Below are 15560 nucleotides of genomic sequence, written 5' to 3'. Positions count from 1 at the left end.
GTGTTATCTGTGGTGTTACATAGGACTGCAGGACACATCTACTACATTATCTGTACTCAGAGATATCACTGTGTTATCTGTGGTGTTACATAGGACTGCAGGACACATCTACTACATGATCTGTACTCAGAGAGATATCACTGTGTTATCTGTGGTGTTACATAGGACTGCAGGTCACATCTACTACATGATCTGTACTCAGAGATATCACTGTCTTATCTGTGGTGTTACATAGGACTGCAGGTCACATCTACTACATGATCTGTACTCAGAGATATCACTGTGTTATCTGTGGTGTTACATAGGACTGCAGGACACATCTACTACATGATCTGTACTCAGAGATATCACTGTGTTATCTGTGCTGTTACATAGGACTGCAGGACACATCTACTACATGATCTGTACTCAGAGATATCACTGTGTTATCTGTGGTGTTACATAGGACTGCAGGACACATCTACTACATGATCTGTACTCAGAGATATCACTGTGTTATCTGTGGTGTTACATAGGACTGCAGGACACATCCACCACATGATCTGTACTCAGAGATATCACTGTGTTATCTGTGGTGTTACATAGGACTGCAGGACACATCTACTACATGATCTGTACTCAGAGATATCACTGTGTTATCTGTGGTGTTACATAGGACTGCAGGACACATCTACTACATGATCTGTACTCAGAGAGATATCACTGTGTTATCTGAGGTGTTACATAGGACTGCAGGACACATCTACTACATGATCTGTACTCAGAGAGATATCACTGTGTTATCTGTGGTGTTACATAGGACTGCAGGACACATCTACTACATGATCTGTACTCAGAGATATCACTGTGTTATCTGTGGTGTTACATGGGACTGCAGGACACATCTACTACATGATCTGTACTCAGAGATATCACTGTGTTATCTGTGGTGTTACATAGGACTGCAGGACACATCTACTACATGATCTGTACTCAGAGATATCACTGTGTTATCTGTGGTGTTACATAGGACTGCAGGTAACATCTATATATGGATATACACTCACCGGCCACTTTATTAGGTACACCTGTCCAACTGCTCGTTAACACTTAATTTCTAATCAGCCAATCACATGGCGGCAGTGCATTTAGGCATGTAGACATGGTCAGGACAATCTCCTGCAGTTCTCCCGAGCCTCAGTATGGGGAAGAAAGGTGATTTGTGGCCTGTGAACGTGGCATGGTTGTTGGTGCCAGAAGGGCTGGTCTGAGTATTTCAGAAACTGCTGATCTACTGGGATTTTCACGCACAACCATCTCTAGGGTTTACAGAGAATGGTCCGAAAAAGAAAAAACATCCAGTGAGCGGCAGTTCTGTGGGCGGAAATGCCTTGTTGATGCCAGAGGTCAGAGGAGAATGGGCAGACTGGTTCGAGCTGATAGAAAGGCAACAGTGACTCAAATCGCCACCCGTTACAACCAAGGTAGGCAGAAGAGCATCTCTGAACCCACAGTACGTCCAACTTTGAGGCAGATGGGCTACAGCAGCAGAAGACCACACCGGGTGCCACTCCTTTCAGCTAAGAACAGGAAACTGAGACCACAATTTGCACAAGCTCATCGAAATTGGACGGTAGAAGATTGGAAAAACGTTGCCTGGTCTGATGAGTCTCGATTTCTGCTGCGACATTCGGATGGTAGGGTCAGAATTTGGCGTCAACAACATGAAAGCGCGGATCCATCCTGCCTTGTATCAGCGGCTCAGGCTGGTGGTGGTGGTGTCATGGATCCATCCTGCCTTGTATCAGCGGCTCAGGCTGGTGGTGGTGGTGTCATGGATCCATCCTGCCTTGTATCAGCGGGTCAGGCTGGTGGTGGTGGTGTCATGGATCCATCCTGCCTTGTATCAACGGTTCAGGCTGGTGGTGGTGGTGTCATGGATCCATCCTGCCTTGTATCAACGGTTCAGGCTGGTGGTGGTGGTGTCATGGATCCATCCTGCCTTGTATCAGCGGCTCAGGCTGGTGGTGGTGGTGTCATGGATCCATCCTGCCTTGTATCAGCGGGTCAGGCTGGTGGTGGTGGTGTCATGGATCCATCCTGCCTTGTATCAGCGGGTCAGGCTGGTGGTGGTGGTGTCATGGATCCATCCTGCCTTGTATCAGCGGGTCAGGCTGGTGGTGGTGTCATGGATCCATCCTGCCTTGTATCAGCGGCTCAGGCTGGTGGTGGTGGTGTCATGGATCCATCCTGCTTTGTATCAGCGGCTCAGGCTGGTGGTGGTGGTGTCATGGATCCATCCTGCCTTGTATCAGCGGCTCAGGCTGGTGGTGGTGGTGTCATGGATCCATCCTGCCTTGTATCCGCGGCTCAGGCTGGTGGTGCTGGTGTCATGGATCCATCCTGCCTTGTATCAGCGGCTCAGGCTGGTGGTGCTGGTGTCATGGATCCATCCTGCCTTGTATCAGCGGCTCAGGCTGGTGGTGCTGGTGTCATGGATCCATCCTGCCTTGTATCAGCGGGTCAGGCTGGTGGTGGTGGTGTCATGGATCCATCCTGCCTTGTATCAGCGGCTCAGGCTGGTGGTGCTGGTGTCATGGATCCATCCTGCCTTGTATCAGCGGGTCAGGCTGGTGGTGGTGGTGTCATGGATCCATCCTGCCTTGTATCAGCGGGTCAGGCTGGTGGTGGTGGTGTCATGGATCCATCCTGCCTTGTATCAGCGGCTCAGGCTGGTGGTGGTGGTGTCATGGATCCATCCTGCCTTGTATCAGCGGGTCAGGCTGGTGGTGGTGTCATGAATCCCTCCTGCCTTGTATCAGCGGGTCAGGCTGGTGGTGGTGGTGTCATGGATCCATCCTGCCTTGTATCAGCGGCTCAGGCTGGTGGTGGTGGTGTCATGGATCCATCCTGCCTTGTATCAGCGGCTCAGGCTGGTGCTGGTGTCATGGATCCATCCTGCCTTGTATCAGCGGCTCAGGCTGGTGGTGGGGGTGTCATGGATCCATCCTGCCTTGTATCAGCGGCTCAGGCTGGTGGTGGTGGTGTCATGGATCCATCCTGCCTTGTATCAGCGGCTCAGGCTGGTGGTGGTGTCATGAATCCCTCCTGCCTTGTATCAGCGGGTCAGGCTGGTGGTGCTGGTGTCATGGATCCATCCTGCCTTGTATCAGCGGGTCAGGCTGGTGGTGGGGGTGTCATGGATCCATCCTGCCTTGTATCAGCGGCTCAGGCTGGTGGTGGTGGTGTCATGGATCCATCCTGCCTTGTATCAGCGGGTCAGGCTGGTGGTGGTGGTGTCATGGATCCATCCTGCCTTGTATCAGCGGCTCAGGCTGGTGGTGTCATGGATCCATCCTGCCTTGTATCAGCGGCTCAGGCTGGTGCTGGTGGTGTCATGGATCCATCCTGCCTTGTATCAGCGGCTCAGGCTGGTGGTGGTGGTGTCATGGATCCATCCTGCCTTGTATCAGCGGCTCAGGCTGGTGGTGGTGGTGTCATGGATCCATCCTGCCTTGTATCAGCGGCTCAGGCTGGTGGTGGTGGTGTCATGGATCCATCCTGCCTTGTATCAGCGGCTCAGGCTGGTGGTGGTGGTGTCATGGATCCATCCTGCCTTGTATCAGCGGCTCAGGCTGGTGGTGGTGGTGTCATGGATCCATCCTGCCTTGTATCAGCGGCTCAGGCTGGTGGTGGTGGTGTCATGGATCCATCCTGCCTTGTATCAGCGGCTCAGGCTGGTGCTGGTGTCATGGATCCATCCTGCCTTGTATCAGCGGGTCAGGCTGGTGGTGGTGGTGTCATGGATCCATCCTGCCTTGTATCAGCGGCTCAGGCTGGTGGTGGTGGTGTCATGGATCCATCCTGCCTTGTATCAGCGGCTCAGGCTGGTGGTGGTGGTGTCATGGATCCATCCTGCCTTGTATCAGCGGCTCAGGCTGGTGGTGCTGGTGTCATGGATCCATCCTGCCTTGTATCAGCGGGTCAGGCTGGTGGTGCTGGTGTCATGGATCCATCCTGCCTTGTATCAGCGGGTCAGGCTGGTGGTGGTGGTGTCATGGATCCATCCTGCCTTGTATCAGCGGCTCAGGCTGGTGGTGGTGGTGTCATGGATCCATCCTGCCTTGTATCAGCGGCTCAGGCTGGTGGTGGTGGTGTCATGGATCCATCCTGCCTTGTATCAGCGGGTCAGGCTGGTGGTGTCATGGATCCATCCTGCCTTGTATCAGCGGCTCAGGCTGGTGGTGGTGGTGTCATGGATCCATCCTGCCTTGTATCAGCGGCTCAGGCTGGTGGTGGTGGTGTCATGGATCCATCCTGCCTTGTATCAGCGGCTCAGGCTGGTGCTGGTGGTGTCATGGATCCATCCTGCCTTGTATCAGCGGCTCAGGCTGGTGGTGCTGGTGGTGTCATGGATCCATCCTGCCTTGTATCAGCGGGTCAGGCTGGTGGTGGTGGTGTCATGGATCCATCCTGCCTTGTATCAGCGGCTCAGGCTGGTGGTGCTGGTGTCATGGTGTTGTTGCTGCCCATGTCCATCCCTTTATGAGCACAATGTACCCTGTAACATCTGATGGCGACTTTCAGCAGGATAATGCGCCATGCCATAAAGCTGGAAGCATCTCAGACTGGTTTCTTGAACATGACAATGAGGTCACTGGACACAAATGTCTCCACAGTCACCAGATCTCAATCCAATAGAGCATCTTTGGGATGTGGTGGAACGGGAGATTCGCATCATGGATGTGCAGCCGACAAATCTGCGGCAACTGTGTGATGCCATCATGTCAGTATGGAGCAAAATCTCTGAGGAGCTTCCAGCACCTTGTTGTATCTATGCCACGAAGAATTGAGGCAGTTCTGAAGGCAAAAGGGGGTCCGACCCGTTACTAGCATGGTGGACCTAATAAAGTGGCCGGTGAGTGTATATTCCAGGACTGGGGGTCCTCACACTGCTGTGCTCTGTGCTGGCCTCACCTTTGGTGCACAGATCTGACATCACTGTGTTATCTGTGGTGTTACATAGGACTGCAGGACACATCTACTACATGATCTGTACTGAGATATCACTGTGTTATCTGTGGTGTTACATAGGACTGCAGGACACATCCACTACATGATCTGTACTCAGAGATATCACTGTGTTATCTGTGGTGTTACATAGGACTGCAGGACACATCTATTACATGATCTGTACTCAAAGATATCACTGTGTTATCTGTGGTGTTACATAGGACTGCAGGACACATCTACTACATGATCTGTACTCAGAGATATCACTGTGTTATCTGTGTGTTACATAGGACTGCAGGACACATCTACTACATGATCTGTACTCAGAGATATCACTGTGTTATCTGTGGTGTTACATAGGACTGCAGGTCACATCTACTACATGATCTGTACTCAGAGATGTCACTGTGTTATCTGTGGTGTTACATAGGACTGCAGGACACATCTACTACATGATCTGTACTCAGAGAGATATCACTGTGTTATCTGTGCTGTTACATAGGACTGCAGGACACATCTACTACATGATTTGTACTCAGAGATATCACTGTGTTATCTGTGGTGTTACATAGGACTGCAGGTCACATCTACTACATGATCTGTACTCAGAGATATCACTGTGTTATCTGTGGTGTTACATAGGACTGCAGGACACATCTACTACATGATCTGTACTCAGAGATATCACTGTGTTATCTGTGGTGTTACATAGGACTGCAGGACACATCTACTACATGATCTGTACTCAGAGATATCACTGTGTTATCTGTGGTGTTACATAGGGCTGCAGGACACATCTACTACATGATCTGTACTCAGAGATATCACTGTGTTATCTGTGGTGTTACATAGGACTGCAGGACACATCTACTACATGATCTGTACTCAGAGATATCACTGTGTTATCTGTAGTGTTACATAGGACTGCAGGACACATCTACTACATGATCTGTACTCAGAGATATCACTGTGTTATCTGTGGTGTTACATAGGACTGCAGGTCACATCTACTACATGATCTGTACTCAGAGATATCACTGTGTTATCTGTGGTGTTACATAGGACTGCAGGACACATCTACTACATGATCTGTACTCAGAGATATCACTGTGTTATCTGTGGTGTTACATAGGACTGCAGGACACATCTACTACATGATCTGTACTCAGAGATATCACTGTGTTATCTGTGGTGTTACATAGGACTGCAGGACACAACTACTACATGATCTGTACTCAGAGATATCACTGTGTTATCTGTGGTGTTACATGGGACTGCAGGACACATCTACTACATGATCTGTACTCAGAGATATCACTGTGTTATCTGTGGTGTTACATAGGACTGCAGGACACATATACTACATGATCTGTACTCAGAGATATCACTGTGTTATATGTGCTGTTACATAGGACTGCAGGACACATCTACTACATGATCTGTACTCAGAGATATCACTGTGTTATCTGTGGTGTTACATAGGACTGCAGGACACATCTACTACATGATCTGTACTCAGAGATATCACTGTGTTATCTGTGGTGTTACATAGGACTGCAGGACACATCTACTACATGATCTGTACTCAGAGATATCACTGTGTTATCTGTGGTGTTACATAGGACTGCAGGACACATCTACTACATGATCTGTACTCAGAGATATCACTGTGTTATCTGTGGTGTTACATAGGACTGCAGGACACATCTACTACATGATCTGTACTCAGAGATATCACTGTGTTATCTGTGCTGTTACATAGGACTGCAGGACACATCTACTACATGATCTGTACTCAGAGAGATATCACTGTGTTATCTGTGGTGTTACATAGGACTGCAGGACACATCTACTACATGATCTGTACTCAGAGATATCACTATGTTATCTGTGGTGTTACATGGGACTGCAGGACACATCTACTACATGATCTGTACTCAGAGAGATATCACTGTGTTATCTGTGGTGTTACATAGGACTGCAGGACACATCTACTACATGGTCTGTACTCAGAGATATCACTGTGTTATCTGTGGTGTTACATAGGACTGCAGGTCACATCTACTACATGATCTGTACTCAGAGAGATATCACTGTGTTATCTGAGGTGTTACATAGGACTGCAGGACACATCTACTACATGATCTGTACTCAGAGATATCACTGTGTTATCTGTGGTGTTACATAGGACTGCAGGACACATCTACTACATGATCTGTACTCAGAGAGATATCACTGTGTTATCTGTGGTGTTACATAGGACTGCAGGACACATCTACTACATGATCTGTACTCAGAGATATCACTGTGTTATCTGTGGTGTTACATAGGACTGCAGGACACATCTACTACATGATCTGTACTCAGAGATATCACTGTGTTATCTGTGGTGTTACATAGGACTGCAGGACACATCTACTACAAGATCTGTACTCAGAGATATCACTGTGTTATCTGTGGTGTTACATAGGACTGCAGGTCACATCTACTACATGATCTGTACTCAGAGATATCACTGTGTTATCTGTGGTGTTACATAGGACTGCAGGACACATCTACTACATGATCTGTACTCAGAGATATCACTGTGTTATCTGTGGTGTTACATAGGACTGCAGGACACATCTACTACATGATCTGTACTCAGAGATATCACTGTGTTATCTGTGGTGTTACATAGGACTGCAGGACACATCTACTACATGATCTGTACTCAGAGATATCACTGTGTTATCTGTGGTGTTACATAGGACTGCAGGACACATCTGCTACATGATCTGTACTCAGAGAGATATCACTGTGTTATCTGAGGTGTTACATAGGACTGCAGGACACATCTACTACATGATCTGTACTCAGAGATATCACTGTGTTATCTGTGGTGTTACATAGGACTGCAGGTCACATCTATATATGGATGTATATTCCAGGACTGGGGGTCCTCACACTGCTGTGCTCTGTGCTGGCCTCACCTTTGGTGCACAGATCTGACATCACTGTGTTGGGCGTCTCGGGTTCTGTAGGCGGTGACCTTAACCCTGCGTTGCCCAGTGGTGGGCGGGACTTGTCAGTGATTGGCGGCTTCAGTCCTAAACCGTCCCCCTGCGATTGTGCAACTGAGGAGACACGGCAGAAGTTGAGGTGAAGCTGCGCCCCACATGTGGGGTCCCGGGGTGTCCCCCCCGCACTCACCCCTTCTGGCCTCCCGCAGGGAGCTGCTCACCACCGTCCACCACTTCTGCGCTTCCCGCTCATCATCGAACTGAAAGGTCATGGCGACGGGCGGCTTGTCCCGGGCGGTCAGCTGGTGGCATCGCGGGGTCTTCAGATCATACGAGACGTCCCTCAGCTGGAAGTCACCCAGGACCTGACCCAGAGGAGAGACATTACACGCAGCTCCGTATGTGACTGGAGTATAAGAGGAGACAGAGCGCACAGAGCACAGCAGTGTCAGGAGAGGAGGCTGCCAGGAGGAGGGACAGGGGGACACATCACATGACTGAGGGGGGACAGGACCCCCAGTACAGGGAGAGGACAGGCTGCCAGGAGGAGGGACAGAGGGACACATCACATGACTGAGGAGGGGACAGGACCCCCAGTACAGGGAGAGGACAGGCTGCCAGGAGGAGGGACAGAGGGACACATCACATGACTGAGGAGGGGACAGGACCCCCAGTACAGGGAGAGGACAGGCTGCCAGGAGGAGGGACAGAGGGACACATCACATGACTGAGGGGGGACAGGACCCCCAGTACAGGGAGAGGACAGGCTGCCAGGAGGAGGGACAGAGGGACACATCACATGACTGAGGGAGGACAGGACCCCCAGTACAGGGAGAGGACAGGCTGCCAGGAGGAGGGACAGAGGGACACATCACATGACTGAGGAGGGGACAGGACCCCCAGTACAGGGAGAGGACAGGCTGCCAGGAGAAGGGACAGAGGGACACATCACATGACTGAGGAGGGGACAGGACCCCAGTACAGGGAGAGGACAGGCTGCCAGGAGGAGGGACAGGGGGACACATCACATGACTGAGGAGGGGACAGGACCCCCAGTACAGGGAGAGGACAGGCTGCCAGGAGAAGGGACAGAGGGACACATCACATGACTGAGGGGGGACAGGACCCCCAGTACAGGGAGAGGACAGGCTGCCAGGAGGAGGGACAGAGGGACACATCACATGACTGAGGGGGGACAGGACCCCAGTACAGGGAGAGGACAGGCTGTCAGGAGGAGGGACAGAGGGACACATCACATGACTGAGGAGGGGACAGGACCCCCAGTACAGGGAGAGGACAGGCTGCCAGGAGGAGGGACAGAGGGACACATCACATGACTGAGGAGGGGACAGGACCCCCAGTACAGGGAGAGGACAGGCTGCCAGGAGGAGGAACAGAGGGACACATCACATGACTGAGGGGGGACAGGACCCCCAGTACAGGGAGAGGACAGGCTGCCAGGAGGAGGGACAGAGGGACACATCACATGACTGAGGGAGGACAGGACCCCAGTACAGGGAGAGGACAGGCTGCCAGGAGGAGGGACAGGGGGACACATCACATGACTGAGGGAGGACAGGACCCCCAGTACAGGGAGAGGACAGGCTGCCAGGAGGAGGGACAGAGGGACACATCACATGACTGAGGAGGGGACAGGACCCCCAGTACAGGGAGAGGACAGGCTGACCGGAGGAGGGACAGAGGGACACATCACATGACTGAGGAGGGGACAGGACCCCCAGTACAGGGAGAGGACAGGCTGCCAGGAGGAGGGACAGAGGGACACATCACATGACTGAGGAGGGGACAGGACCTCCAGTACAGGGAGAGGACAGGCTGCCAGGAGGAGGGACACATCACATGACTAAGGGGGGGGGGCAGGACCCCCAGTACAGGGAGAGGACAGGCTGCCAGGAGGAGGGACAGAGGGACACATCACATGACTGAGGGGGGACAGGACCCCAGTACAGGGAGAGGACAGGCTGCCAGGAGGAGGAACAGAGGGACACATCACATGACTGAGGAGGGACAGGACCCCCAGTACAGGGAGAGGACAGGCTGCCAGGAGGAGGGACAGGGGGACACATCACATGACTGAGGGGGGGCAGGACCCCAGTACAGGGAGAGGACAGGCTGCCAGGAGGAGGAACAGAGGGACACATCACATGACTGAGGGGGGGACAGGACCCCCAGTACAGGGAGAGGACAGGCTGCCAGGAGGAGGGACAGAGGGACACATCACATGACTGAGGGGGGACAGGACCCCCAGTACAGGGAGAGGACAGGCTGCCAGGAGGAGGGACAGGGGGACACATCACATGACTGCGGGGGGACAGGACCCCCAGTACAGGGAGAGGACAGGCTGCCAGGAGGAGGGACAGAGGGACACATTACATGACTGAGGAGGGGACAGGACCCCCAGTACAGGGAGAGGACAGGCTGCCAGGAGGAGGGACAGAGGGACACATCACATGACTGAGGGGGGACAGGACCCCAGTACAGGGAGAGGACAGGCTGCCAGGAGGAGGAACAGAGGGACACATCACATGACTGAGGGGGGGGGCAGGACCCCCAGTACAGGGAGAGGACAGGCTGCCAGGAGGAGGAACAGAGGGACACATCACATGACTGAGGGAGACATCACATGACTGAGGGGGGACAGGACCCCAGTACAGGGAGAGGACAGGCTGCCAGGAGGAGGGACAGAGGGACACATCACATGACTGAGGGGGGGGGGACGGCAGGACCCCCAGTACAGGGAGAGGACAGGCTGCCAGGAGGAGGAACAGAGGGACACATCACATGACTGAGGGGGGGGGGGGACGGCAGGACCCCCAGTACAGGGAGAGGACAGGCTGCCAGGAGGAGGGACAGGGGGACACATCACATGACTGAGGGGGGACAGGACCCCCAGTACAGGGAGAGGACAGGCTGCCAGGAGGAGGAACAGAGGGACACATCACATGACTGAGGGGACGGGGGGACGGCAGGACCCCCAGTACAGGGAGAGGACAGGCTGCCAGGAGGAGGGACAGGGGGACACATCACATGACTGAGGGGGGACAGGACCCCCAGTACAGGGAGAGGACAGGCTGCCAGGAGGAGGAACAGAGGGACACATCACATGACTGAGGGGGGGACAGGACCCCCAGTACAGGGAGAGGACAGGCTGCCAGGAGGAGGGACAGGGGGACACATCACATGACTGAGGGGGGACAGGACCCCCAGTACAGGGAGAGGACAGGCTGCCAGGAGGAGGGACAGAGGGACACATCACATGACTGAGGAGGGGACAGGACCCCCAGTACAGGGAGAGGACAGGCTGCCAGGAGGAGGGACAGAGGGACACATCACATGACTGAGGGGGGACAGGACCCCAGTACAGGGAGAGGACAGGCTGCCAGGAGGAGGAACAGAGGGACACATCACATGACTGAGGGGGGGGGGCAGGACCCCCAGTACAGGGAGAGGACAGGCTGCCAGGAGGAGGAACAGAGGGACACATCACATGACTGAGGGAGACATCACATGACTGAGGGGGGACAGGACCCCAGTACAGGGAGAGGACAGGCTCCCAGGAGGAGGAACAGAGGGACACATCACATGACTGAGGGGGGGGGGGGACGGCAGGACCCCCAGTACAGGGAGAGGACAGGCTGCCAGGAGGAGGGACAGAGGGACACATCACATGACTGAGGGGGGACAGGACCCTCAGTACAGGGAGAGGACAGGCTGCCAGGAGGAGGGACAGAGGGACACATCACATGACTGAGGAGGGGACAGGACCCCCAGTACAGGGAGAGGACAGGCTGCCAGGAGGAGGGACAGAGGGACACATCACATGACTGAGGGGGGGACAGGACCCCCAGTACAGGGAGAGGACAGGCTGCCAGGAGGAGGGACACATCACATGACTGAGGGGGGACAGGACCCCCAGTACAGGAAGAGGACAGGCTGCCAGGAGGAGGGACAGGGGGACACATCACATGACTGAGGGGGGGGGGGCAGGACCCCCAGTACAGGGAGAGGACAGTCTGCCAGGAGGAGGGACAGAGGGACACATCACATGACTGAGGGGGGACAGGACCCCCAGTACAGGGAGAGGACAGGCTGCCAGGAGGAGGGACAGAGGGACACATCACATGACTGAGGGGGGACAGGACCCCAAGTACAGGGAGAGGACAGGCTGCCAGGAGGAGGGACAAAGGGACACATCACATGACTGAGGGGGGACAGGACCCCAGTACAGGGAGAGGACAGTCTGCCAGGAGGAGGCACAGAGGGACACATCACATGACTGAGGGGGGACAGGACCCCCAGTACAGGGAGAGGACAGGCAGCCAGGAGGAGGGACAGAGGATACATCACATGACTGAGGGGGGGACAGGACCCCCAGTACAGGGAGAGATCAGGCTGCCAGGAGGAGGGACACATCACATGACTGAGGGGGGACAGGACCCCCAGTACAGGGAGAGGACAGGCTGCCAGGAGGAGGGACAGAGGGACACATCACATGACTGAGGGGGGACAGGACCCCAAGTACAGGGAGAGGACAGGCTGCCAGGAGGAGGGACAGAGGGACACATCACATGACTGAGGGGGGACAGGACCCCAGTACAGGGAGAGGACAGTCTGCCAGGAGGAGGCACAGAGGGACACATCACATGACTGAGGGGGGACAGGACCCCCAGTACAGGGAGAGGACAGGCAGCCAGGAGGAGGGACAGAGGATACATCACATGACTGAGGGGGGGACAGGACCCCCAGTACAGGGAGAGATCAGGCTGCCAGGAGGAGGGACAGAGGGACACATCACATGACTGAGGGGGGGGGGGCAGGACCCCCAGTACAGGGAGTGGACAGGCTGCCAGGAGGAGGGACAGAGGGACACATCACATGACTGAGGGTGGACAGGACCCCAGTACAGGGAGAGGACAGGCTGCCAGGAGGAGGGACAGAGGGACACATCACATGACTGAGGGGGGGCAGGACCCCAGTACAGGGAGAGGACAGGCTTCCAGGAGGAGGGACAGAGGGACACATCACATGACTGAGGGAGGACAGGACCCCAGTACAGGGAGAGGACAGGCTGCCAGGAGGAGGGACAGAGGGACACATCACATGACTGAGGGGGGACAGGACCCCAGTACAGGGAGAGGACAGGCTGCCAGGCGGAGGGACAGAGGGACACATCACATGACTGAGGGGGGACAGGACCCCCAGTACAGGGAGAGGACAGGCTTCCAGGAGGAGGGACAGAGGGACACATCACATGACTGAGGGAGGACAGGACCCCAGTACAGGGAGAGGACAGGCTGCCAGGAGGAGGGACAGAGGGACACATCACATGACTGAGGGGGGACAGGACCCCAGTACAGGGAGAGGACAGGCTGCCAGGCGGAGGGACAGAGGGACACATCACATGACTGAGGGGGGACAGGACCCCCAGTACAGGGAGAGGACAGGCTGCCAGGAGGAGGGACAGAGGGACACATCACATGACTGAGGAGGGGACAGGACCCCCAGTACAGGGAGAGGACAGGCTGCCAGGAGGAGGGACAGAGGGACACATCACATGACTGAGGGGGGACAGGACCCCCAGTACAGGGAGAGGACAGGCTGCCAGGAGGAGGGACAGAGGGACACATCACATGACTGAGGGGGGACAGGACCCCAGTACAGGGAGAGGACAGGCTGCCAGGAGGAGGGACAGAGGGACACATCACTTACTGATCGGGGACAGGACCCCCAGTACAGGGAGAGGACAGGCTGCCAGGAGGAGGGACAGGGGGACACATCACATGACTGAGGGGGGACAGGACCCCCAGTACAGGGAGAGGACAGGCTGCCAGGAGGAGGGACAGAGGGACACATCACATGACTGAGGAGGGGACAGGACCCCCAGTACAGGGAGAAGACAGGCTGCCAGGAGGAGGGACAGAGGGACACATCACATGACTGAGGGGGGGGCAGGACCCCCAGTACAGGGAGTGGACAGGCTGCCAGGAGGAGGGACAGAGGGACACATCACATGACTGAGGGTGGACAGGACCCCAGTACAGGGAGAGGACAGGCTGCCAGGAGGAGGGACACATCACATGACTGAGGGGGGACAGGACCCCCAGTACAGGGAGAGGACAGGCTTCCAGGAGGAGGGACAGAGGGACACATCACATGACTGAGGGAGGACAGGACCCCAGTACAGGGAGAGGACAGGCTGCCAGGAGGAGGGACAGAGGGACACATCACATGACTGAGGGGGGACAGGACCCCAGTACAGGGAGAGGACAGGCTGCCAGGCGGAGGGACAGAGGGACACATCACATGACTGAGGGGGGACAGGACCCCCAGTACAGGGAGAGGACAGGCTGCCAGGAGGAGGGACAGAGGGACACATCACATGACTGAGGAGGGGACAGGACCCCCAGTACAGGGAGAGGACAGGCTGCCAGGAGGAGGGACAGAGGGACACATCACATGACTGAGGGGGGACAGGACCCCCAGTACAGGGAGAGGACAGGCTGCCAGGAGGAGGGACAGAGGGACACATCACATGACTGAGGGAGGACAGGACCCCAGTACAGGGAGAGGACAGGCTGCCAGGAGGAGGGACAGGGGGACACATCACATGACTGAGGGAGGACAGGACCCCCAGTACAGGGAGAGGACAGGCAGCCAGGAGGAGGGACAGAGGATACATCACATGACTGAGGGGGGGACAGGACCCCCAGTACAGGGAGAGGACAGGCTGCCAGGAGGAGGGACAGGGGGAGACATCACATGACTGAGGAGGGGACAGGATCCCCAGTACAGGGAGAGGACAGGCTGCCAGGAGGAGGGACAGAGGGACACATCACATGACTGAGGAGGGGACAGGACCCCCAGTACAGGGAGAGGACAGGCTGCCAGGAGGAGGGACAGAGGGACACATCACATGACTGAGGAGGGGACAGGACCCCCAGTACAGGGAGAGGACAGGCTGCCAGGAGGAGGAACAGAGGGACACATCACATGACTGAGGGGGGACAGGACCCCCAGTACAGGGAGAGGACAGGCTGCCAGGAGGAGGGACAGAGGATACATAACATGACTGAGGAGGGGACAGGACCCCCAGTACAGGGAGAGGACAGGCTGCCAGGAGGAGGGACAGAGGGACACATCACATGACTGAGGGAGACATCACATGACCTGTGCACGTGACATGACCCCGTGTATCCCATGACAGGTCAGGTGACTGAGGTCAGTGTGACGTCACAGCTGCGGTTCTCCCGGTGCTTTGTGCGGTACACACGGGGTCTCCCGGTTCCGGGTTGTGTCCGGGGGGTCTCGGGGGATAAGCCCCGTCCTTCTTACCGTTCCCGCCGGGCCCCGCGCCGCCCCTGGGCTCCTCCGCACGGTTAGACGGAAGTCCCCGGCTGTGTCTGGCTCCGCGCTCAGCTGTAGCTGCACCGAGTCCCGGCCGCTCCCCGCCTCCTCCTCCAGCCAGGCCCGGGCCGACATCAGCACCGTGAGCAGCGGCTGTGAGGGGACCGGACCCCCGGCCGCCATCTCTCCCCGGCCCGGGAG

The 15560-nt window shown here is 55.6% G+C and overlaps 1 protein-coding gene across 2 annotated transcripts in view; it reads right to left on the bottom strand.

Moving 5' to 3' along the window:
- LOC140132366 (ranBP-type and C3HC4-type zinc finger-containing protein 1-like) overlaps nt 1-15542 on the bottom strand; it is a 36244-nt gene extending 20702 nt beyond the window's left edge. Inside the window, exons 1-3 of one of the 2 annotated variants that reach the window (XM_072151045.1) lie at nt 15348-15542; nt 8185-8359; nt 7965-8108 (exon numbers count right to left, since the gene is read on the bottom strand). In XM_072151045.1, the coding sequence (XP_072007146.1) occupies nt 7965-8108; nt 8185-8359; nt 15348-15542 (514 nt within the window). Of the gene's footprint in view, nt 1-4956; nt 4983-7964; nt 8109-8184; nt 8360-15347 lie in introns of those variants that run through there. The other variant, XM_072151046.1, reaches the window with a different exon arrangement.
- Between the last annotated feature and the right edge of the window lie 18 nt (nt 15543-15560).

This window comes from Engystomops pustulosus, chromosome 5 (assembly GCF_040894005.1).
Source record: "Engystomops pustulosus chromosome 5, aEngPut4.maternal, whole genome shotgun sequence".
Lineage (NCBI taxonomy): Eukaryota > Metazoa > Chordata > Amphibia > Anura > Leptodactylidae > Engystomops > Engystomops pustulosus.
The sequence above is the reverse complement of the archived record's forward strand: the minus strand, read 5'-3'. Positions and strand labels throughout refer to the sequence as shown.